Genomic DNA, 24,331 nt, shown 5'->3' with positions numbered 1-24,331 from the left:
GGCCCTTTTGGTAACATACTACAGCTGAGCTCACTTGAACAACTTTTAAATTTCCCTTTCATGGGACTAATACGGGATTATCTTATCTCATCTCAACAGAAACTGTTTGATAAGGGGTATTATCAATTAAACACCATGAATGAGCCTTTCTCTTTCATCTTCCTGGTTATAGGAAACTAGACACACTGACACTGGTCCTATCCCATTGCATAAATTGAACACAGCACCCGAGGGTTTACATCTGAACTATTACCATTCAATTCCCCCGAGACAAGAAGGTGAGAACAGCATTGATTCAATTAACTTGGATTCATGGGCTACAGTCCAGATACAGACACTTTGAAAGACAACGTGTGAACACACACTGCACATTCTATTCACATGGAAAATGCTTAGGCTGTACATTCACTAATTGGTGAGTATAATTCTTGTTGATATGAACAGCTGAGTTTAATTCTTGTTGAAATGGCCAGTCTCCAAGAAAAGCACAGCAGAAAGTAAAGGTGCAAAGGTAAATGATTCCTTTAGTTCTGTAATGGAATAAATGTTGGCTATTTTAAACACAAGACCATGCAAAAATAAACAAACAAATGAAAAGTAGTTAATAACATTAACAATGCACTTCACTCTCTGCAGTGGCCCTAGTGACAGAAGGTTAACTTTTGGAGCCACTTCAAAAACGGTGCTGCAGAGAGACAATGAGGGTGAAACCCTGAGGCTTTCAAAATCAGTGGAAAGGAAAAGTACAAGGAGCAAACTGAAGACACGACACAAAGAAACTGAGGTAACTTACTTATGCTTTAAAACAATATTAATATATGGCTTTAAATACCATTGTATTAAATTGAAAGCAAACCATTTCAGATCTGCTTCTTCAGAGATATATTGTATGTATAGGAGAAGTGAATAAGTGAGTGTATAAGTGAGAAGGGAGAAAGTATAGCTGTGTAATTTGTTTACACTTTAAATTGATTAAATTAAATGCTGACACTCACTCATAGGACATTTTATCAGCAGAGAACCCTGGACTTGAATGTTTTAAGAGCAAGTAGACCAGTTTTCACTGGTAGGTGGGCACTGTCAGTGTGACTGCAGACGTTTCTTCAAATCTGTTTTATGAAATTAGCCATTTATACCAGTGAATAACATCATATGATGATCATCTGTTAACTTTTACTGCAGGGTCTCTTTTCGGGATAATTTAATCAAATTCGACACACTCTCTCAGACATGTCTGGCAGTATTGCTGAACAGAGGAATATGTTTTAGCTTGCTCCATCAATCACTCATTTAATACTGTGTGAGACGCGCTCTGGTCTCTCTGCATCACCCACTCAGACAGGTTCATGTGGAGTCAGGAGGGACTGACTGATTGCATTGAATATAAAGGCCTATTTGTGCACGCTTTTAATTGAACCTGACAGGTTAATTAATAATTTGACTTCACAAGGAGGCAGGGTAAAGAAAAGCGTTGCAGTGCACTAATGCATCTTTTGCAAGTATTATTTGCTGCACCACACCCCTTTGTAAGACATGGTAAAAGTAACATGGCTTCCACCAGTAACAGAATATAGACTTCAAAAAAGACAACAAAAAAACACAGCATTTTCTTGCAATTAGACAACTTTTTACAACTGTGAACTGACGTTTATACTACATTAAGAGCAAATGTCCACATTACATGCTGGTTCATGGCTCTGGCAGTAGCCCAATAGGATTAGTAATTTTTCTAAAAATGTCCACAGAGCTTGCAATTTTACATTTTCTGATTTGTTTTCTGTATTTTACTCTTTCTGTGCTTGACACACAGTATTTCACAGATGTACCGGCAATTATGTTTTCTAACTAAATTCACGTGATAAATTGTGTTACTGCTCGAGTACTGACGCATCTGCATTCTGTCCTCAACATTTATATCAATGAGTGTTTCAGTTCCACTCAACAGCATCATAGTCCACATAACTACAGCATTGAAGTTGAGCTGCCACCTCCAGGAAACACATTTGGCAAAAGTCAGTGGTTTTCATTCAACTGAATTGGTTTTATAAATTGGGGCGTAACAAACTGGAAACAGAGTATTACTGGAATTGTGCTGCATTTAAATCCATGTCACTGCACAAACTCACATTGTTGAATTGCAGTGAAATATTCACCCATGCAGCACAAACTCATGACACATTGCCACTGCATGCACACAGGTGTGATTGCTCAGCCATTAACCGCACTCGCCGCCAGAACCACTTAAATAATCAATCTCAGCAATAATTACTAGAGTTCACACACATTTCTGCATACAGATAAGCCTGCAACCAATGTTCCATATAGTAATCTGACTTTTAACACCATAGTACAAGGGGACACGAGTGCAGTCAGCACTAATAGTTAGAAACCATCTGCTCCTCTGAATCTGCAAGATTTATTTTAGGTGCATTAATTTTACTATTTAGAGTACTTTTATTTGTGCACCAGCACTTGCTTGTTCGCCTATTTCCAAGGTTGTACTACATGATGTGTCTTGTGCTCATTCCTGGTGTCTAGAGTTTTTATTGTTAAACAAGAACAATATCTTTTGCAAGGGTTTAAAAAAAGTCACTAATAGTAATGGCTCTACTCGGCTCGCCTCGGCACAGTTAAGATGCCTTCCCACTAGCATAGTACCTGCTATGGTGAGGTTCCAAGCGCGCTGAGTAGGCACTATGTGTGATGTCACCAGACTGAGTCTGAACTCTGGAGACTTCCAACACAAGGATCAAGCTGAACAGTGCCGGACTGTAGATTAGTTAAAAAGACTTAACAATCCTTAAAATGTGGGTTAATCTCTAACAATTACCAGGGAAATGTCTAAAATCTCAATATTTAACAGAGGAGTCTGGTCCGCAACTAGCATTAAACTTCCACTGTTTTCAGTCTGGAGGGTGTGTGTGTAAAACGAAGTCACTGCAGCCGTGCAGTGATGACTCCGCCCACGTTCAGTATGTACTTTTTTTGTAGTGGAGATGCAACCGAACCAATGCCGTGCCATGTCATGGCGAGCCGAGTAGAGCCGGTGGAAACACGCCATTATATTCACTGACTTCTTGCCACATTTGTGTCCTGGAGGACAGCATAACAACAGGACACCATGTGTAACAGAGGTCCAACCATTTTAACATGGACTAAACATTTAAACATGTACGTGAACATCACTAACATCTTCTGGTATCTTTTATTTACTGGAGATTTTCATAATTTAGTGTTTAATGATTTAGTTACACAGCCATGCACGCCTCATATGGATAAGTGGAGTACTTATTTTTGCCCATTTCACACACTGGCTACAGTACATGCAATAATGGTCTGCATGGTTCTCCATCAGGGCTGCCCTTTGTATAGGATTCTGTTCATAACCTTTATGGACAGAATTTCTAGACCCAGCCAGGGCGTTGAGGGAGTCCGGTTTGGTGGGCTCAGGATTGGGTCTCTGCTTTTTGCAGATGATGTAGCCCTGTTTGCTTCATCGGGCCGTGATCTTCAACTCCCACTGGAGCAGTTCGCAGTGGGGTGTGAAGCGGCTGGGATTGAGAATCAGCACCTCCAAATCAGAGACCATGTTCCTCAACCGCAAAACGGTGGAGTGTCCTCTTCGGGTCGGGAGTGAGATTCTGCCCCAAGTGGAGGAGTTTAAATATCTCGGGGTTTTGTTCATGAGTGACTGAAAAACGGAGTGGGAGATCGACACGCGGATCGGTGCAGCATCTGCAGTAATGCCGGCTCTGCATTGGTCTGTATTGGTGAAGAAGGAGCTGAGCCAAAAGGCAAGGTTCTCAATTACCGGTCGATCTACGTTCCTATCCTCACCTATGGTCACAAGCTGTGGGTAGTGACTGTAACAATGAGATCGCGGATGCAAGCGGCCAGAATGAGTTTCATACGCAGGGTGTCTGGGCTGTCCCTTATAGAGATAGGGTGAAGCTCAGAGTAGAGCCGCTACTCCTCCGCTTCAAGAGGAGCCAGATGAGGTGGCTTGGGCACCTGGTTAGGATGCCTCCTGCATGGACACCTCCCTAACCAGGTGTTCCGGGCACCTCCCACTGGGAGGAGGCCCCCGGGGAAGACCCAGGTCTCTCTGGCAAGACTCTATCTCTCGGTTGGTCCAGGGAATGCCTCAGGATTCCCTCGGAAAAGCTGGGTGAAGTGGCCAGGGAGCGAGAAGTCTGGCTCAAGCTGCTATCCCAGCTACCTGACCTCAGATAAGCAGTAGAAACTGGATGGATGGATGATGGATTGTTCCCAAAAAAAAGTAGAGAGAGAAAAGATCTGATGATAATAATATTGACATTCTGTCAGCATGATTCATCAAACTGACACCTGTCACTGTAGTTTTAGTACATATAAAATGCTACAAACCCAAACTTTTCTTCTTTTTGCTTCACCCTTAAGGGGTCACCACAGCAATCTCCATCTCTTGCCCTCTTCTGTTTCACCAACTGCCCTCATACTGTCCTCTTCACAACATCCATGAACCTTCTCTGTGGTCTTCCTCTTTTCCTCCTGCCTGGCAACTCCATCTTCAACAACATATGTCTAATCTAATCACTGTCCCTCCTCTGCATGCGACCAACCTTGACTTTATTACTTTATCTCCAAATCATCCAACCAGAGCTGTCCCTCAAATATGCTGATTTTGAATCCTGTCCTGTCTTTTAGACAGTACCATTGTCCTCAAGCCATACAATATAGTAGATCTCACTACTGTTTTGTAGACCATCCCTTTCACTTTTGCTGCTGACCTTCTGTCACACATGTAAGCACTGACACTCATCTTCATCCACGCCACCCTTTAACTATTACATATCCGCTTAAGGACCTAAAATCAATGTAGATGTAGATGTAAAATGCCCTGTGATAAGTCCTATCATAATAAATGTCATAATGCTTTCTGGTGTCTTTCAAAGGCTGTAGTCTGTGGAACTGTGTTTTAGTCTGCCATCATTGATTTGAACAGAGTGGACAAAATAATAGGTCTAGGTCTGGTCTGGTTTGTCAACATAGAGCAATTCAGTTCAGCAGCCACACCATCCCCATTCTAGAAAACAATCATGCAGTTGAATAAACCATCTCTTTTATTTCAGCATAAACAAATCTCAAATTTACTTCACAGCTGTTTTATTAGTTTGTCTATTAGTTAGTCTAATAAACTTAATAGCACACCTTCAAATCTAATTGTTCCTAATTCACTGTATTTAATGTGTCAGAAATGAGAGATCTTTCCAGCTCTCCACATCCAATTTACTTCACTCAGCCACTGTGATTTTATGCATGCATAAACAGACATAGACACACAAGCACACAAGCAAATATTGATTAAAGTTCTCTCCTCCATTATAGTTGACAGGCGAGACTGAATATGCCAACTACATCGACACTGTATTTCAGTCATTAGGGAGATATGAACTCCTATAAACACAACAAGACGCACAAACATTTTTGAAACAAACCCCTCCCCTGCATAGATTATATATTTATTATTACTCCATGTAGGAGTCCACTTTTACGCTTATTCATGTTGAATAAGATAAAATGATGTTCCTGACCAACCTTTGAGTGAAGAAACGTTCTCCTGAGTCTTAATGTGAACATACCATTTGCAAAGCAAAGCTAAAAGAAGAAGACGATGAAGATTATTTTGGTGTGTAAATTACCAGGGACTAATTGCAGTGAGGTAGCAAATGCAAAATAACTACATTGACATCTAAACAATAACCACATTATAATAGAGTGACGAGTGACTCTCTGGTTAGAGATAATGCTAAAATGGAGGGAGGTGTTGCATCCTGCACAAACACAATGACAATCTAGACCAGTTAAAAACAGCTCAGTCTCATCGACATTATTGTCTCCCTCTATTCACATGCTTCTTCTTAGACTTGACTCAGATAAAGTCATTGAGAAAAAAAAAGACAGAAAAACAACAGTGAAGCCATGCAGAGTGAAAGAACTGAGGAGAAGCTATATAATACGAGCTAACTCAGAAGGTGAGTGGATCAATAAACCAATCAAAGAGTTAAATAAGAATTATTTGTCCTCTTGCAAAGAATTAGTTTAGAATTAATTGATCACTTTCCACATAAACTGTCCACAAAACAGTATTTCTTCTTTGTTACATCACAATCACATCGTATTTCACTAGCTCCCAAATATCAGATGGATAATAAACTTGAATGCCATTGAGTAGAGCACTTAACTGCAACAAAGGCCCAACAGTCCCCAGTAATTCAATCTTGTCATACATTTTCCCCTTAGCCAGACCAAAATACACCAATCTTATATATGAAGGACTCGTCTCTCTACAAAACAACTTGAAAATCTGTTTAGTAGATATTCTGTAATTTTGCTAACAGAGACACAGACAGACACTGGACAGACAATGAACTACAGGTTCATGCTGCATTTGGTCACTTTCTGCCCATCTGTGATGTCCCCTCCACCTCCTCACTCAGGTGGTGCTAACTGCTTTGTTACTGAGCAATCAATAGTGTAGAACCAGAAATATTTCCACCTGTCACTTTCCAGTTGCTTTGGTTTAAGGGTTGTCCGCTCAAGAGGATGGATTGGCTCAGAGGTCACAAACACGATGCCCACGAGCACCACCTTGCCCACGAGCACCACGTTGCCCACAGGCAACTTGTAAGGCTCCTGCAGCAGTTTTAAAAATAACAATGACAACATGATGCAGTGAAGCAGATTAAAATTAAATTGAAAGCTGCGGCTGACGACTGACGGAGACATGGCTTGTTAAAGACGGCTGATTACTCATTGAACATGTGCGCAGATGCGCATCGGAAACAAATGCTGGCAGCTTGCAGCAAAGCACAGATAAGGGGAAAAGTAATTCTGTTTGACAGAAAAACTTTTTGGATGTGTAAATGGGCGAAGTGATAACTATGATATGGTAATTACTTCAGACAAACTGTAGCACTTCCAGGCTGTAGATTTTTAAAGCGGCCCTAGAGCGGAAGTTCCAATTAACGCTGTTTTTTAGTGTGTATCTGCGTCATTACCTTGTTTACGAAGCCCTGAAGGTTCTAAACAAACAGTTCAGCCACTGCTGAGAACGCTGTGTTTTATTGTAATCTCGGCTCAGCGAGATTTTTGAAAAAACCCGGTCCGGTAACGTAAACACCGGTTCTCCGGAACAGCAGATCCTTGAGTCTCAAATCTCGCGGCTGGGAAACACCGTCAGAAAAGAGAGTTTCTATCGGCTCGTTTACAGCAACTAGGAGGTTTTTGACCATAAAAACAAGTTAATGTATGTAAGTAGACCTCCATAACTAACATGTATGTGCAACAGGACCACTCTGTGTTAAATGTGAGCTTTAAGGTTTTGGTTTTAACTCTCACCTCCAAGTTTGAACGGACATCTGATGTTTTTGATAAAAAGTGACAGCTCTATCTGTATAGGAGTTAGAAATGAAGGTACATCTGTGTTTTGCCCACTAAGCTTACAGCAATGTCCAAAAATGACCCTGCTCTTATTTCAACTCTTGCAGCTCTCTACTTGCATCTCTCTTTGCTGATGGTGGAGTGCCGAGGAGAAAATGGAGTGAATGGGCAGTGTAATGAGAACAAAAAGGGGAAGCTGTGTTACACTTGGTCATCTCTCTCTCCCTCCAGCTCCACTTCTCCCTCTCTCTCTCTCTCTTTAATGGATGTTGTGGGCAGATGGCAGGAGAAACGTGCGAGCCACATCTTGTGGCCATGTTGCCACTGTGAATGAAGCTTTAAATAGCAACACTGGCACTCGAGACTTGCCATAGAGATGCCCAGCAGTAGCAGTTAAAACATTGCACATGTCAATCTGTTGCTATGAGAATATTTGGACTGAACTGTCAAACCACTGGTGTGTGTAAAACCCAAATAAGGAGCAGGAAATACATGTACACAAAGCATGGACATTAACATAAAGTATCTCTGGATATAATAAGCGAAAAGGACGAGGATTTTTTACAGAGAAATTTGATCTCGGCATGTAACTGTTAAATGAGCCATGAACACATGCACAAACACACACACACACATACACAGTGAGCACACATATTCTCCAACCACTTGGCTACTGCTCACTCCACCACAACATCTGTCTGTAAATAAGCTGCTGTGATATCTGTGTTCGCAAGCTGTCTCAACGACCTCATTTAATATATTTTTTTTCACATTAACACAATTAGAGAGACCTGGTAGCGATCAATACTCTACCTTCTTTGATGAAAAATATCCTTGATTATCTTTCTCTCATGCAAAAATGGACTTAATTGATTTAAATAATCGTTAGTCTGTTGAGTTTCCTAAGGTGTAACAGAAACAATTTACAGACAGATGAGTCATTGTTTTAAACATACAGAAAGAATGAAGTAAATATTATATTTACTGTAGGCTACAATGATAGTAAGCCTTATATGAGGATATTTTTCAATACCTGGATCATTAAACAGAGCACACATGGTTTTATTTTCAGTGTAATAACTAGCCATGGGCAATGTGGCAATATGGCAATATACAGTGGAATGGAAAAAATGTGTCTGCTGGGTAAGAATCTTTTCTAATGTTCCTTCTCTATCATTGGGGAATCTATGTCACCGGTTGGACTAGATCCTTAAAGGTGCCATATGTAAGAATGTGGCCAAAAACTGTTACTACATTCAAATTCAAAATACCGAGGTCTTTTAGGTTTCGTTTTTTGACGTAACTGGCAACCCGTGGTTGCTCGGCAGCTGAGACTCTACTGACCGCAATGATTGGTAGACGATGATAGGTAGCGCCACATGCCAAAACATGATTTTAAAACATAAACATGATTTGCAGTCTGCATAATATTTTTATTAATGCAAATATTTTGTCTGTGCTGTTGTTGTTGGTGAGTTCAGTTTTTTATATGAACATTATTCCTGAGTCTCTGTGACATATTAGGAGGATTTTATGGCCAGTTGCTTTAGATTTATTACATAATGCACCTTTAACGTCTATTGTATTACAATATGAACACAGTTACTGCATCAAAGTGATGAGGAGTCATGATTTGGTGGATGTTAATATTATAACATTTACCAATTCTCATTCTCATATGACTATTATAGACGTGGTTTTTAAGTTCCTGAGTTAACGCCCCAGAAAATACATACAATTCATTATATGACACACAAAAACACAATTCTGTTTTGCCATAGTTAGCCTTATACACACTGAATTTAGTAAAATATTTACAGATGAAACAAGGCGGTGTTAGAAATTCTATCAATCCTTTGACCAAACAGGGTCAGCTCTACCAGCAGCACAGATGAACTAGTTATTGACAACAGGTTCCCTTTCTACTTAATTAGGCAGAACAATGCTGTATAAGGTTGGACTGCAGAAAAACATAAAATCTTATGAACTGGTCCACTTTTCCTGGATTTGCAAGAGTAATGTTATAAGGTCAGGACTAAGAAACTGAGGAGAGAACCAGTTATTTATAGATAACATGAATAAACAGTCGTAATTTAAAGTCAAACCTATGCTTAGTGCAGTTTCACACACTCACAAAAGCAGCACGCGAGTGTAAGTCGGGCTATTGATTTTTTTTTTTCTCGTTGTAAAACCATTTATACCACTATGATAACTGCTATGCAATTAATATAAGCTGTTATTATAAGCTACACTGAGCTTCCCCGACGTGCTATTGTGTGGTCACTGCTCCTTTTCCCTGATTAGAGGCATGTGCGTCGTAAATCTGAGTTAATACACATATAGATAAAAATAAAAAAAAGAAGCCCAGTCAGCGTGACAGAATTGGATTCAAAGCTGATTATTGTTCAGAAATAAGCTTTTTGTTCCACTTATGCAGCGCAGAGCAAATAGAGAAAGAAGTCACAGAATGCACCATGTTCCTGAAAACTCATCTGCTTTTAAACAGTCGATTCTGAGCAGAATCAAATCATTAATTTGAGAATAATGGAGGCAGCAGTGTAGTCTCAGCTTCAGCAGCGGTATTAAGATGATGAGTGTGTCTCTGGGTGGATGTCAGATGGTAGAATGGCAGTATTTTTAATCATTGCAACAGCCCTACAAGCAGTGAACCAGACGTTAGAAAGTTCTATAAAGAAAACTTAATTAATTAACTTGGGTGTTAATCATTACAGTTTTTTTTTTATGGTTTGTCATCTGTTTTCTTTTTACAGTGTAGAGAGACACGTATCAATGTTCTGAATGAAACATAAAGCATCAATGAGTAAAATGGCTTCTGATATAATATAAATAAAGTGGTTAGAGCAGCATATGAAGAGATGCTTGCACATAGAGAGAGAAAATGACTTTGGGAAGCTAATCTGCAGCATGGAAAAAGCAGAAGACAAAATGATATGGAAGTACACTTCGTATAGGCACAAGAGAAGACATTTAACATTGAGTCAAAAAAATAAATAAATGACGGTTTCACACATTCAGACTTAAGCATGCATGCAACATGCACAGGTAGTAATAATAATTATTATAATTGACCAAAAAAAGGCTTCATCCATTGTTTTTACATAAATAGACACACATGGCCACCCAAACAGCAAGCATACTGCACAGAACTCACTGACTCATGTGTCACAGGACCTGAATTGAGGATGACAAATAGTGGCCTTCCAATCATCCAAAATCTTAGTAGATATGTTCAAGCTTTGGTTGGTAATATGCCTTGTTTAGATTTGTAAGCTGATCTGATCTTCCTGACCGGCTGTTCACATCACATATTGCAAGTGATCAGATCCGATGTGCGTGAAAGTTCATATTGACAGATACATTTTGAAAGTTACAGGCCACGCCCCAGCAAAAGAAATAGTCTAAACAAAAAAAGGATGACACAAATCTGTGACCATTTCTGTCCCAAATAGTTAAGTGGAGAAGTGGCGTAAACTTTCTTCTGATTTTTAACCAATTGACTTCCACTGTGTCGATCTTTCAACGCTCTTTCAATTAACTTCCATCTCTCCCGTTCTATATCACTGTGAGGCAGAAGACACTCAAATCTTACCTCAGTGACCAAGATGTTCAGAATGAATCAGCTTCTCTTATGTGCTTTTTAGCTGTCCAGAATGCCATAAAATCAAGCTACATAAAATGTGTATACGCTTCAAAATACGACTTGGGCCAAATATGCCTTCCACAGTTTCCCACATTTTTTTAAAGCTCCGAGCACAAATAACACTAAAGAATCAACCAATAATCTCAACAGGCCAAACTCAAGATAACTCTCCTGAACATACATTGTTAGTCTGTTATTATCGTTCTAGTGTGCATCCTCATCTTATGATTGTCAAGTTGTAATAACTTCAGTAACATTCACCTGTACTTTGAAGTTAAAACTTTTGATACCGATACTGTATGTTTCAATGGTGATGCACTCAATACTCAAGGCTGCATGTAAAATATCCTTTTTCTTTCATTTTAAAGCATTAGCATCACCATCAGTGTTATAGCTGTGGCAGCACACGATCTTCTGTGCATGATTAAAGAGAGTATGCACTAAAAGAGGCAACAACAGGAGAAGCAAATGGACAATAAGAATGAATGTAGGTAGAGAGCAGAGGGGCAGACTATTGTGATGAATGACACCCATTAGCAATATTTCGGGCTGTCTCTTGCTGCTCCAATCAGTTTTGGATGAGTTTGGTATGATGAATGAAAAGCTCCACTTTTATCCAAGTGAAGGAAAAACTGCCCAAGTAAGCGGTCCAACAGTCTGGACTTAAAACATTGTGGAGAGAATTACAACTTCTATTTTACTGTAACCTAATACCAAAGACACAATATTTAGCCACAAACACATTAAGTACTTAGTGCAGTTTGATTTAGTTTAGTTTAAATCAAATTCCCCACCATATCTATCCAATTCACAATCCACATTATGTGTAGATATGTCTAGAGTTGACAAAACCAAGCATAAATCCTGCTTCACCACCTCATTAATCACTAAAAGAATAGATTTACTGGGAGTGGGTTTTTATCTTGAGATATTCTTTCCTATGCAAATTAAAACATTTGAACCAAAGTCTTAACTCAACCTAAATGTTCTGTTCTCCTCACAGCTGCATTGAGGACAGTCAATGTCTTTTACATAATGGATTTAAGATAATTTTCTCCAGCCAGTGGTTTGTGGTCCCATAGGAAAAGAACTAAACAATATAGCCATGAATTAGCACTATTGGACAAGACTAATACAGGCTGGTGTATTGTGTGTGTATGTGTATATGTGTATATGTAACAAAAACATGTTTCAATCTAACTGGCTAATATGAATATTGGCCATTAGATAAGACAATGACAAAGGAGGATTAAGCCATATTAGCTCATGGTTTTTAACCGTATCAGCTGTTACTCTTCCCTTAGAGGGAACATTTTCGCCTGGTTTGTGGTTTGCTCTTTCATTCTCCTGATCCTGGCTTGAGACACAGCAGGAGATGTGTAATCCTACTTCAGGCATGGTGTTCTGGTGTAATCTCATGCTCAATCAGAATACACAGTCAGGTTTAAATACCCAAACTGTCAAAGTATGACCATCTGTCATCTTTCAGTTGGACTGTCCGGAGTTTTCAAGTTCTATCTCTCTGCATATATATAAAATACATAATATAAAAAATATTTGGAACTTGGAATACAGTTGTGACCTTTAATTTAAATCCCTTGTGTATTTATTTGATTTTTTTTAGTGTTAAATAAGGATAACGAGCAAAGGCAATTTCTTCAGAAACTGCAGTGGAACTGCTGACTTCTGCCAGAGCTGAAGCCAAATTGGCATGCTGCATTGGATTGGTATGAATGATGAGTTGAAATGAAATGAAGAATTCAAGTTTCAAACTGAACGTTTCAAACAAGTTGAAAATCAGTGCAAAATGAGGGATTGATTGTAGGAAATACATTCATAAACTAGGGCTGTCGTGTCAATCACAAAAATGGAATACCGCTGTATGAACGAGACTATTGCAGCGAAAGACAAGCTACAGCACAGTTGTTTGAATGTGACGTGAAACAAAGACATGACAGAAGAAACGTCTGCAGCAGAACATTTCATTTATTTTAATAATTGACAACTATTTTGATAAGTGATTTGATTGTTTCAGTGTTTTTGTGTGTTTTTGTTGTCTTACTACATGTGACAATAACAGTACTGCAGCATTTAAAACGAGGAAAACACATCACAGATGCCATAATATCCAACATATAAGACGATATCATGTTTCATGTCACGATTATATTGCGTATATTATATTGCCCAGACCTAATCAGAAGTCATCAGCATCGATGCTAACAAACCTGAAAACACATTCACATAACAACATAAGGATTTGTGTTATGAGACGACCAGGTGGAACGGAAACTGAAAGTTAGTATTGACTGAGCTTTTCTTTCATAAATGAAAGAGGTGTGAAATATCTAATAGTGAATGCTGGTTACTGTGTTATAATTTGCCAAATGACTCTGTTTGTTCCAGTCCAGACTAAAATGCAGCTGTAGATATGTCAAACAAACAACACTTTTGTGTATTTAGTGCTCAAAAACACCAGTAAAGTAGTGCGGCTGCAGCCAAGTTAAAAGTCATTAGTGTCCTTGCAACTACAGAAAGACAAGAATCCATGAGTGTGAAAGTGTGTGAGCCTGACTGAAAACCATTTTGGTTCACAGACAGTGACTGTGCAGCACCTTTGGGGATTTCTCTTTCTTTCTTTTCAAATGCTCTCCTTTCATTCCCTGACTTTATTTCTGGCATACAGAGCTGGAGCCTCACCAGGATACAATGGGTTATTTTGGCCAAGTAGCACACAACAATGAGGTAATCAACAATAACAAACGGCCTCTTGCTTTCACCATCAGTGTCTGGAAGAAATCAAACGTACACTCAAAATAAGCGAGGGTCCTCAGAAAGCCAACTAAGGACCCTGGCACAAGCTGGGACTCTCTAAAGGTTTCATTTGTATTCTTCTATACCACGAGCAGGAGATGTCACCAGTGGATATGTGAGAGAAAAAGAGGAGGAGAGACTTGACACTGAGGCACATTAGTAATAAAAAGATTAATGCTGTGTGTGTGTGTGTGTGTGTGTGTGTGTGTGTGTGTGTGTGTGTGTGTGTGTGTGTGTGTGTGCGTGTGTGTGTGTGTGTGTGTGCTACTGTCAGAAAGAGAGACACCAGTAAGAGACAGAAAGATGATGAATGTGATTAAGCACTGTACAAATTAAACTTAAACTAACTGCGAGAACAAACACCAAGTTTGACATATGTTGAATTGATACAGCACGTAATTTACAGTGTCGTCCTTCGTCATCCAATATGCTTATCGTTACGCCAGGTCAAATATCAATATTTAAATTCGTTAAATGACTCCCCGGGCATCACTACTACATGTCTCCTCTCGGCGGCGCTGCTCAAATGAATGAGGGAAACTTGCACAGAAGTTACCTGGCAGAAGAAGAGGGAGTTTACAGAGGGATAATGGTGGAATAAGCTACGGTAACAGATGATCCATCCACGTTCAATACATCAATGTTATGCACTTTATTCTCAGTTAATGAACAGAGAAATCCTGCACTTTGTGATTTCTTCAGTTAGACTTTGTCACAGAATCGTACCTTGATATTATCGGTATTGTGATGTACGCTGTGATTTCCACCTCTACTTAATTCTCCAACCATTGTTATGTAATATTACTTTCCTGTGCATTCACATGCGGCTCAAGGCCCTCACAGCCATGTGAATTGTTAAACACAGCTTTTTTATAATATTGTCCCCTTGTAACAAGTATAGCCAAAATAAAATTTCATTAAAATGGCTTCTGCTGTATTCATTTTTGAAGAAAGGGACTGAACATACTCAAAATGGGAAAATAAAAGAAAGAAAGAATCAGTGTAACGGGTCTAGTGATTTTCCTTTTTTTTCAGTGGATGAACAGACATTTTCAGGGGAACCACTGGGTAAAGATTTGAGTCAGAGGAATGTTGGATTGGACCTGTCTTGGCACTAAGCAATAGCAGAGACAGAGACATGAGAAGATAAAGCTCCAGAACACAGCTATAACTATCTTGATTCTCGACTTTATATCTTCCTGTGGATTTGCAAGCTTTTTTCTCTCCCTCTACCCTCCATACCTCTCCCACCCTCGTCCTAAGTGGCCAGTTGTCAAAGTCAGCTGAAGCCCAGTTAATGAAGAGGTAGATTTATTAGCGAGACATCAGAGAAAGGGAGGTGGAACCCCCCCCCAGAAGCCAGCAGGCAAATTTAGTGTGCATAATAAAAGCTGAAAAAATAATGAAAAGGGGTGTGATTTAAAAAAAATGGTAGAGGAAAGAGAGAAAAAGAGAGCAAACAAAGGTTTTTTTTTCTTTTTTTTAAAGGAATAAAGCAAAATTCCTGAAGCAGACAGAGGAGGGGTAGAAGCAGTCAGGGTGACAGGGGGAGAGGCAGCTTCCCTCTTTTATCCTCTCTACAGCAGTGGCTATAGAACAAGCTCTTACCGTCTGTTGTAGGTCTGGGATACCAATGCGGATGACCACGGTATTGCCTGTGGGTTCCTCCATGGGTGCTCCTGCACTGTGGCTCCGCTGCGCAGCGGGACAGAAAGCCGGAACACTGGCAGGAACAGGGACACTGCTGTCCTCTTCCCGGGAGCTGCTGCTGTCAGTGCTGGCCCCGTGGCTGCCGTTTGCTGCGTGTGTGTAAGGGTGCGTGAGTATGTGTGAGTGTGTGTGTGTGTGGTGCTGCTGCTGCTGCTGGTCCTGCCGTGGAGGGCTGGGTGGCTCATGTTTGCCGGCTGCCGGACGCAGAGGCATGCTCCGTGTTAGGGGCTCAGTCTGTTGCACTCTCTCTCTCTCTCTCACTCACTCTCTCCCTCTCTGCACACACACACATACACACACTAACAACTGGCACTCACACTACACACACACACAGCTTGCAGCGTGCATCATTCGCCTGGGAGAGAGAAGAGCGAGAGAGAAGCAGGGTAGGAGGGTGGCAGAGAGGGGATAAAGAGGAGGAGGTAAGAGGAGATGGAGGGTAAAACACAAAGAGAATAATGTGAGTACTAAAACTGAAAAAAAAAAAACTCTGAGATAATGCAAGACTGAAGGAAATACATTTACAGAATGGTGGAAACTCTAACAACAAGAAAATCATCATGCAAGTACCAAAAAAGGAGGCACATTCAGTTTATAGCAGGGTTGGGTGTTTGTGTAGATCAATGCTTTGCAAGATTTGGCCATCATGCTTTACTTTATCTTTGATGAGGTATCGTTGATCAAATGTCCAATTGTTCCCTGATAAAAAAACAACAGTGACTTAATCAGTGACTGAATTAAACACACTGTGACCCCCAAACCATGCTAAGCAATAACTTAAAGCTGCAGTAGACATGATCAATACATTAGATCTAAATATTTTCTTCCCGAGTACTTCTCATTGGCCGACAGACTTGGTTCATATGCGAAAGATGACCAAAGGCAATCTCCTCTCTGAAACACTATCATCATACTGTGTTGAACTGCATTTACTGTCCAGCTCTACTTAAGACCGTTTCATTTTATTAGGCTGCTTTGTAGTGTTGGCAGTTGTTGCTGATGCTGGAGTTGCGATCTTTCCAGTGAAGGAACTGTATGTAGAGCAGCTGAAGTAGAACAGTCAACTGAACTGCCCTGTAACTGGGTAAAGTTTCCCTTCTTGGGCCAGATTTCTCCAAGGCTGTAAAAAAAAGAGTCTATAAGTCTGATTCTCTTAGATTACTTGAGTGACTTGAAATATCCTGCTTCTGCACCTTTAAATTAAGGACATAAATGCCACACAGTTCACCATCTGCTTCTCAAAACATAAGCACACACAAATCCACACAATCACACATAAATGCAGGCTACATGAATGTACAAAAGCATCAATCATAACCAGATGATTTCAAATCATTTTCAAATCCTCCGTTTGGGTGAGGGACACATAGTAGCATTTTGTAATGATTTACATGGAAAACTGTATTTTAAAAATGGTTAAATGTCACCATTAAATGAGCATCCCTAATGTACTAATCAGGCATTTAGATGGTATTGGTGTGCATGATACAGCCTGCTCCTCACCCACTGTCAGCAGGAATTTTCTCCAGCTTCCCATGGAACTGACAATAGTGGTAGAAAAATACAATCAATGAATGAATGGATGATGGTATTGGAAAAGTTGTCCAAGAGAAGAAATGTGTGTGTTGATGTCAAGACCCAGAAAGCCAATGAAGAATACCAATAAACCAAGAAAACCAATAACAAATGTTTCAACTCAAGAATTGGGCAAAGAAAACATGTTCTGCCAGTTGCTCTTCCTCCTTTAAGTTTCAATGTGTGCTACTGGACTTTGATACTTTTATTCAAAATATCACCTCATTATATTAGAAAAGTGCACTGATCCCTGTGGAGAGCTTCTCTGGGAGAAAAGTTTCAAAGCAAATCCTGCTGTTATTCTAGAAACTAACTAGCATTTGGAAAGACAAGTCTGACAGTACAGTCTCGCAACAAATACCAGACTGCTGCATCCGTGACATGTCTTTCCTTTCAACTGAGGTAAACAGCCTCTTCGGAAAGATATTGCGCTAACAAAATTGACCTTGGTGCATGGTTAAAAAATACAACTCACTGTACTAGATTTGCTATTCACCCAGCAGAAGTTTAACTATATGTGCATTTCACTGCACTATGTGCCACTGCTGGACACTACAGTATGTAATCCCATTAGCACTGGAGAAAAGGCATGACAGGAAGCCCTAATATATTAGAGGATTTAGCAGATCACTCTACCTGTGTGTGCCTTCATGCCAGTCTTCAGGGCAAACAAAATTAATAACTCTTGTAGTGGAGCTCAATTTTCACAGTTTATGAAGTAACTGTGTGCCCCTACACAGCAGTGCTGGCCGAATGTCCTCTTTAAAACGGGTCAGTTCAAAGTTGGTTAGTTTGGTCACGCACAATTTTTGATTCTGTATGTGAATCAACACAATATCAAAGCAGACAAACTACATGATAAATAACAACAGATAACATCATTTGAAGGATTGAAGGCAAAGGGACCTAAAATGGCTGTAGCGTTAATGCTTCCTTGAGATAGTTAAGGCAGGGAGATGGAGAGATTTCAACCTTCTTGCATCATACAGTGAAAAAGTGAGCAGGTTACAGCGCTTGAAGAGATCTAGCATGTACAGGGAAATAATTATCTGCTTCGACAAATGACAAGATTTTTACAATTTAGTCAAGTGAAGCAGTCAGTGGTACAGAAATTATATTCCTTAACAATGTTGATCATCATTTCACATTTCCAATCCATGAATGTTATTTCTAACAGGGTTTTCCACAATGATATGGAGTAACCAGTCAGTCAGTGTGTTTACATGCATGTCAAAAGTCAAATTTAAGTCAGACTTAGGCATTTAAGTGGCATTTAAACATGTTAGTCCGAGTAGTCAGAGATACAGCGCATGTATACTTGGACTCTGGTCCAGTTGCCTGACTCAGTTGAGCTATGGCCGCAGCTCGACTAAGCTGTGCATGTAAACGTAGTGACTGTATTCAGCAAGAGGGGTTAAGGGCATGCTCCAAAGATAAAATACATACAGTCCTGATGGAGGAAGTTTCATTACACAGTATTGTATCTCAAAACAATATTATGGGGCATCTGACATTAATTTGCATAAATGGTCAAAGGCCAAAAATACATTCCAGAACAGTTTTAGCCCACAATGACAGTTGTAAGTGAAGATGTTATTGTAATTTTCAATAAATATCATTGTCACTCAAATGACAGATGTCTTGACAACGATTATACCTGTAATGTGTATGTGATGCGTCACAGTTTGACGTGCTGTGTTAAGCACAATGTAATGTACATTAAATGAGATAAATGAATTCATCACATCATTAGAACAATAAGCATTGCTCGCCACTGTGTTTCTGGGAAGTAGCCCATCTAATGAGAATGAGCTCTTTCTGTGCAATAAATGTAACTTTAGATGTTACAGATAGTCTCTCACTTAGTCATGTGCACATATTTTCAAAGCAGGCCTGAAACACACAGACCTGTTTCGCTGGTATCATTAGAGGCAGGGCCTCTAATTATCAATTATTAACAACTTCATTAACAAAACTATTGCAGTGGAGTTAAAGTGGACAGCACGACTTAAATAGTTTGGCAAAGCTCTGTGACAAGCTCTGTACTTTCAATCATGTTTCATTAATTTTCCTTCATGTGACAAAATTTACCTGCAGTTCTAATAATGTGTCTCGTTTGATGGGTTTCCAGGGACTTGGGAGGCAACACAGCTTAAAAACATCTGGGATTTCTGAGTGCACCACTGGTTAACACTGCAGTCCAGAGTCTCTGTCTAGCAACCATGTCTTGGGAACATTAAAGGAGTGGACTAGAATTATAAGGAGGCTTGCTCCTATGCATCAGCTAACAGCTACTGTCTCTTCACTGTTCAATTCAGATCTCTTTCACCCCACCCCCTCTCTCCGATTCTCTGGCACTCTAGCCCAGTGAAAACAAAGTGAATAATTCATGACCACAGCAGTGTGTGCATGGATCCAGTGGAACACACTGTATGAGTGCACCTAAAACATCTGGTCGTTTTCAAAAAGTCCTTGCCATAGAGCTGTATTCTACATGAGAACCATCACAAGCTCAAGCATTTAAAAAAGTCAGATCTGCTCCCACTCAGACAGATGGCTGGGACACAGTGAGGTAAAAAGATATCCAGTAGGTAAGTAGGCTGAGATAGGCGGAGGTAACGTGACACAAAGTGGAGCTGAGACAGTCAATGGGTCAAGAAAGAAGTAGATAGGAGGAGGTGGGGGAACCAGGAAAGGGGTGGTGGAGAGGGAGGGAACGTGTTACATACAGTCAGCTTTGACAAACCAGCCACAGCCTGTGGCCTGGAGGAAATGTGATAACTGTTCACAGACCCCATCAGAGTCTGCTTCACGCTCCTCTACACCTGGTAAAGCAAATGTCATGGTCTCTCACAAACTGAAGCCACCCGGGGCCTCATTTATTCACACAAATAAACACTTTATCTCTTTGTCCCTTACAACATTGCCATTCATTTCATTCTCCGTTCTCTTGCTACCTCCCTCTCTCTCTCACACACAGTGAATGTGAATGAAGGTAAATCAATAGTGAGGTCCAGTTGCACCAAACAGAGAGAGAGAGAATGTGGTTGTAGCTGTCTGCTTTGGTGTTCTACAGTATCTGTATATTAGAGAGGGATTTCCCAGGCCAACCATATTTCACTTTAAAGTAAGAAAAATACTCCATACAAGACTTAAGTGAACAATAACATGTGATGTAACTATCTGAAATTAGGTACAGAGGTTCATGGAATTGAATTGTAATTGTTATTTTATTTTTCAATTGATTTTTAGGTTTTTCTATTATTCCTGTGAATACACACACTCGCATGTCTTTCTACAGTTGTGAGTACACATTCTGATTTAAAGGAGTCATATTATACCCTATCTTGAAGTTCAACTAGTTCCCTGGTGTCCTAATGAACATGACATGCTTCAGTCAAAATACCATAAGGACGAAGCACCACAGCAGTTCAATCACCCTGACAAAACAGCCCTGTCACAACGCTCTGTTAAGTAGTATCTCTTAAGATCCACCTTCAAAAAAAGTAAAACGAAACTTTTACATCAGCCACAGAGGCTACTGGGAGCTAACAGCAGATAGCATTTGGAAACGTGATCATTTGCAGGCTCTAGCAGGCACATTGCTGTCATATATACAGTAACATGTATCCACTGAGCAGATAAATCCTCTGAGGCTGGAAGTTTGTGTAGGAGTCTGTGCTGCATTGTGGAGCCAAGAATCAAACTTTTTGTGGACTTCGCAGACTTCCGGTTTTCAGATATTGTTGCCCTCGCCAGCACTCTCAAATGTTTTATGGACAAAGTGGAGCTCCGCGAGACAACAATTCCAGGAATTTAGTGCATTTTGACATCCCAATGAGCGCAGAAATCAACATCGCATCACACTTTGCGGACCGATAGGGCCTCCAGATTAGCACCTAATATAAGGATTTAAATTATTAAAAAGTTTATTTTGCATAATATGTCCCCTTTAAAACCAGAGATGTAGTGTGGACAAATTGGCTAGTCCACAAAATCAAAAGAGGAGTTAGGGATGGGCATCACAAGGCTTTCATTGATACCAATACTGTTATCAATACTGCTAATTGATATTGATACTTATCAACACTTTCATTGATACTTTTCTATAATGTGCTGCTGAAGTCACCTGAATGCAGTGACCAGCCATGGCAAAACCAGGAACAAGTAGGCCGAGGGACATTTTGAGTTATTTACAGATTCTGAAAGTGTGATTTCTAAGCTTTCCATCAATGACTAACACATAATATTTGAAGAAGATGCGCTCATTTGAATGTAGGCACTCCTCAAACTGCTTTAGGGACAATTTTAGCCTCAAAGATTTACACCTGGGAGCCAAGAGACAGAATCATCACACCTCTCTGTATGAGCACAGACACTATTGTTGTGAGGTACATAATAATCCATATGTTTGTTGTTTTTGCGATTATGAAGTCTGCTAACGTTTATGTTAACACGTTAGCATAACGATAGCTAGCTTAAAGCTTAGAGCTAATGAGTCCACTCACATAACAGTAGTGAGATCTGTGCCTGTCTCTGTCTTTGTTAAGACGTACAGCCACAGTTTAGTTCTTCTGCAGTTTTTCCCTATCCATCTCCATTCAACGGTGAACACACACTCACTCACTGCAGCAGCAGCTGCCTCGGCTATGTGCATATTAAGCAGCTAAGTGTTTCCTCCGTCAGCTGATTGGCCGAAAAATAACAAAAGCTCTGGAGTGTGATATCACCACACCCTAACTAGGAATCGATTCCTAGCGTTCAAACAACCAAGTTTATGGTTTTAAGACCCACAATACCGTGATTTGGAGCTATAGTGGCTTATTCAAAACTTCAACTTGCACAATTAAAAAAAAACCAAAAAAAAAACTGCACCTTTAATACAAAATAAATATCAATAGCATCATAAAAGGCTTTGAAAAATAAGCGTCCGTTTTTGTATTATCACCTGGGAATGCACGCATTCTCCTGATTGCAACACGCAATCAGGAGAAGGCAGAGCAGAGTGTGGGTCGGGCTGCACTTTTCTATCCAAGCCCAAGAGAATACTGACCGAACCCTCCAGGCATTCTCTATTTTTTATCCAAACCTGACCTGAACATGACTTGTGTTCTGTTTAATTGTCAGAGCCTGGGCTCAGTTCATTTATGACAATGGGAAAAATAGGAAAAAACTCAGAGGGGAAAAGTATGGTGTCTGTGTCAACTCTACTTCACTCAAGACGAACTATCATTTCTGGTTTTCACTGCATGAATAGTGGGATTTATGGCAGTTATCGTCCCTGTGAATTGCTGTGAAACTCCCAGTCAACTGGAAGTTTGAGTCAGTTGCTGATAACTGCCAGGAATTGCCGTAAACTTGCATTCTAAGGTGAGAAAGTCACCCCCCAGCTCCTAGGAGCGGGTAAGGTTTTCACATGTAAATGACCATGCTGTGATCTGTTCAAATGCAAATCAGGAGTGTGTGTCTCCATGGAAAAGATACACAAGTCTCAGGGAGCCATTGAGTTTTGCTCAATAGATTTTGTAAGTTTTGTACTTAGTTTGTTTCCCTGTAGAAGGAATTTCAGTTTAGATTTTGAAGAGGAATTGGGAGTATTTGATTGCATTATATGGTTGGAAACTGATTATACCACCACATCTTTAAACTTAGTAATGACATGTATCGACATTGTGTGTAGATTCCCAGTGTTGGGCCCAGCCATTGTCATCTGATGAGGCCTCCTGGAAGTCATAAAGCCTGGTGAAAAGTTTGGGGTCATAAAGGCCTCATGGTTGAGAACAAAGAAACAGACCACCCCACCAGGGGTCCAGTCTGTGAGGGACCCCTCCCCACTAGCCAGGGCGGCAGATGACATCCACGGCAGGCAGCCGTTCACCCATTGGTGGACACCACAGGATGCCCTGCCCCCGAGGCAAAGTTAACAAAACTATGCGAACTCCCAGAGTTCGGTCTCTTCACCATATTTTCCTAGCGAGAGCGGATGTATGTGTTTAAGAAGAGGAAAACATCAAAGAACTCCATTCTCGCTGGCCAAGCTGTGAAGGTTCTTTCTTCGTCCATTCCTACCCCATTTTTGGTTTTTCCCTTTTTGTTTTCCTTTTTATTCAACGAGAAGCCCGCCCCGTTCTCTGATACCGGTAGACTGACCGAAGAACAGATCGAACCACGGATTAAACCACGGATTGAACACAGCTCTAGAGGCGCGCTCTCATCTCTCCTATTCCGGCAGAACCAGCCGACGCACAGGGAGCAGAATCGCGCAACGCGATCCACGGACCCCTTCCTTACTCGTTGTAAGGCAACTCATAGTAAGCGATTGTGTCTGGGCAAAATAGCTATTCAGAGCTTATTATAAACACGGGAGTGCACCCCGGAGTTTCATTGTGTTCTTATTGTTGATATACTTTTTATTTTCTTTCATTGCCACCGTGTGTGTCTCACACACAGCTGTAACTTGTGTAGAATAATACCTGTGAGCTAAGCTAGCGGACCGTTTAGCGGAACCACCGCGGCGCCGTCCGACCAGCTGATCGTTGGTATTATTTATTTATTTGTGCCTCTCGCTCTGCGCGCAGCGTCAGCAGCGATCATAATAGAAGCTTAATTTGACTGGTAAGAAGACAGGCTCACGAGATAAACTCTCGCTAATCTGTGTGGTCGAATAAGGTTTCTATTTCTCCTCACGAGTCTCCCCTTTTGTACTGTGATTTGTCCCCGTGTACCGCGACCCTGTGTCCTCAACACAGTCCGCGATCATTCATTGAGAGGAAACTTCCGTGATCTGTAAGAACCACAGTTTAAGTCGGACAAGCCGGATAAACTGTGTGATTACAGAAGTTTCTGATCAGACTCGTTCCTTTGTCTATTTCACTCCTGCCGCCATTTCTCTTTAAATTTTCCACGCCACTGCTGACTTCACTTCCTCCTTCAACTCTCCTCTTTTACTCGCTTCCGCTGGTGAAAGACGGAAGAGCGGAGTGAAGAAATCAGAGCACGAGCGCCATCTCGCGTCACCTCACGGCAACAGCGAGTGACGCCATTTTCACGTGACGTAACTTTTGGTAACCCGGAAGTGAGAGGCGCGTCGCCGTGAGAACCGTCACGTCAGAGACCCCTCCTTCTTTTACCTTTTGGCTTTGTTTGTTG

General features: G+C 40.6%; 1 protein-coding gene across 1 annotated transcript in view; it reads right to left on the bottom strand.

The window, feature by feature from the left end:
• shank3a (SH3 and multiple ankyrin repeat domains 3a) overlaps nucleotides 1–15,820 on the bottom strand; it is a gene marked incomplete at both ends in the record, with an annotated part of 215,601 nt that extends 199,781 nt beyond the window's left edge. Inside the window, one exon of the mRNA XM_083894045.1 lies at nucleotides 15,506–15,820. Within this exon, the coding sequence (XP_083750171.1) occupies nucleotides 15,506–15,820 (315 nt within the window). The remainder of the gene's footprint in view (nucleotides 1–15,505) is intronic.
• Nucleotides 15,821–24,331: the final 8,511 nt, after the last annotated feature.

Source organism: Microchirus variegatus (assembly GCF_963457635.1).
Source record: "Microchirus variegatus genome assembly, chromosome: 8".
Taxonomy (NCBI): domain Eukaryota; kingdom Metazoa; phylum Chordata; class Actinopteri; order Pleuronectiformes; family Soleidae; genus Microchirus; species Microchirus variegatus.
This window is presented reverse-complemented; position numbering and strand designations above follow the sequence as displayed.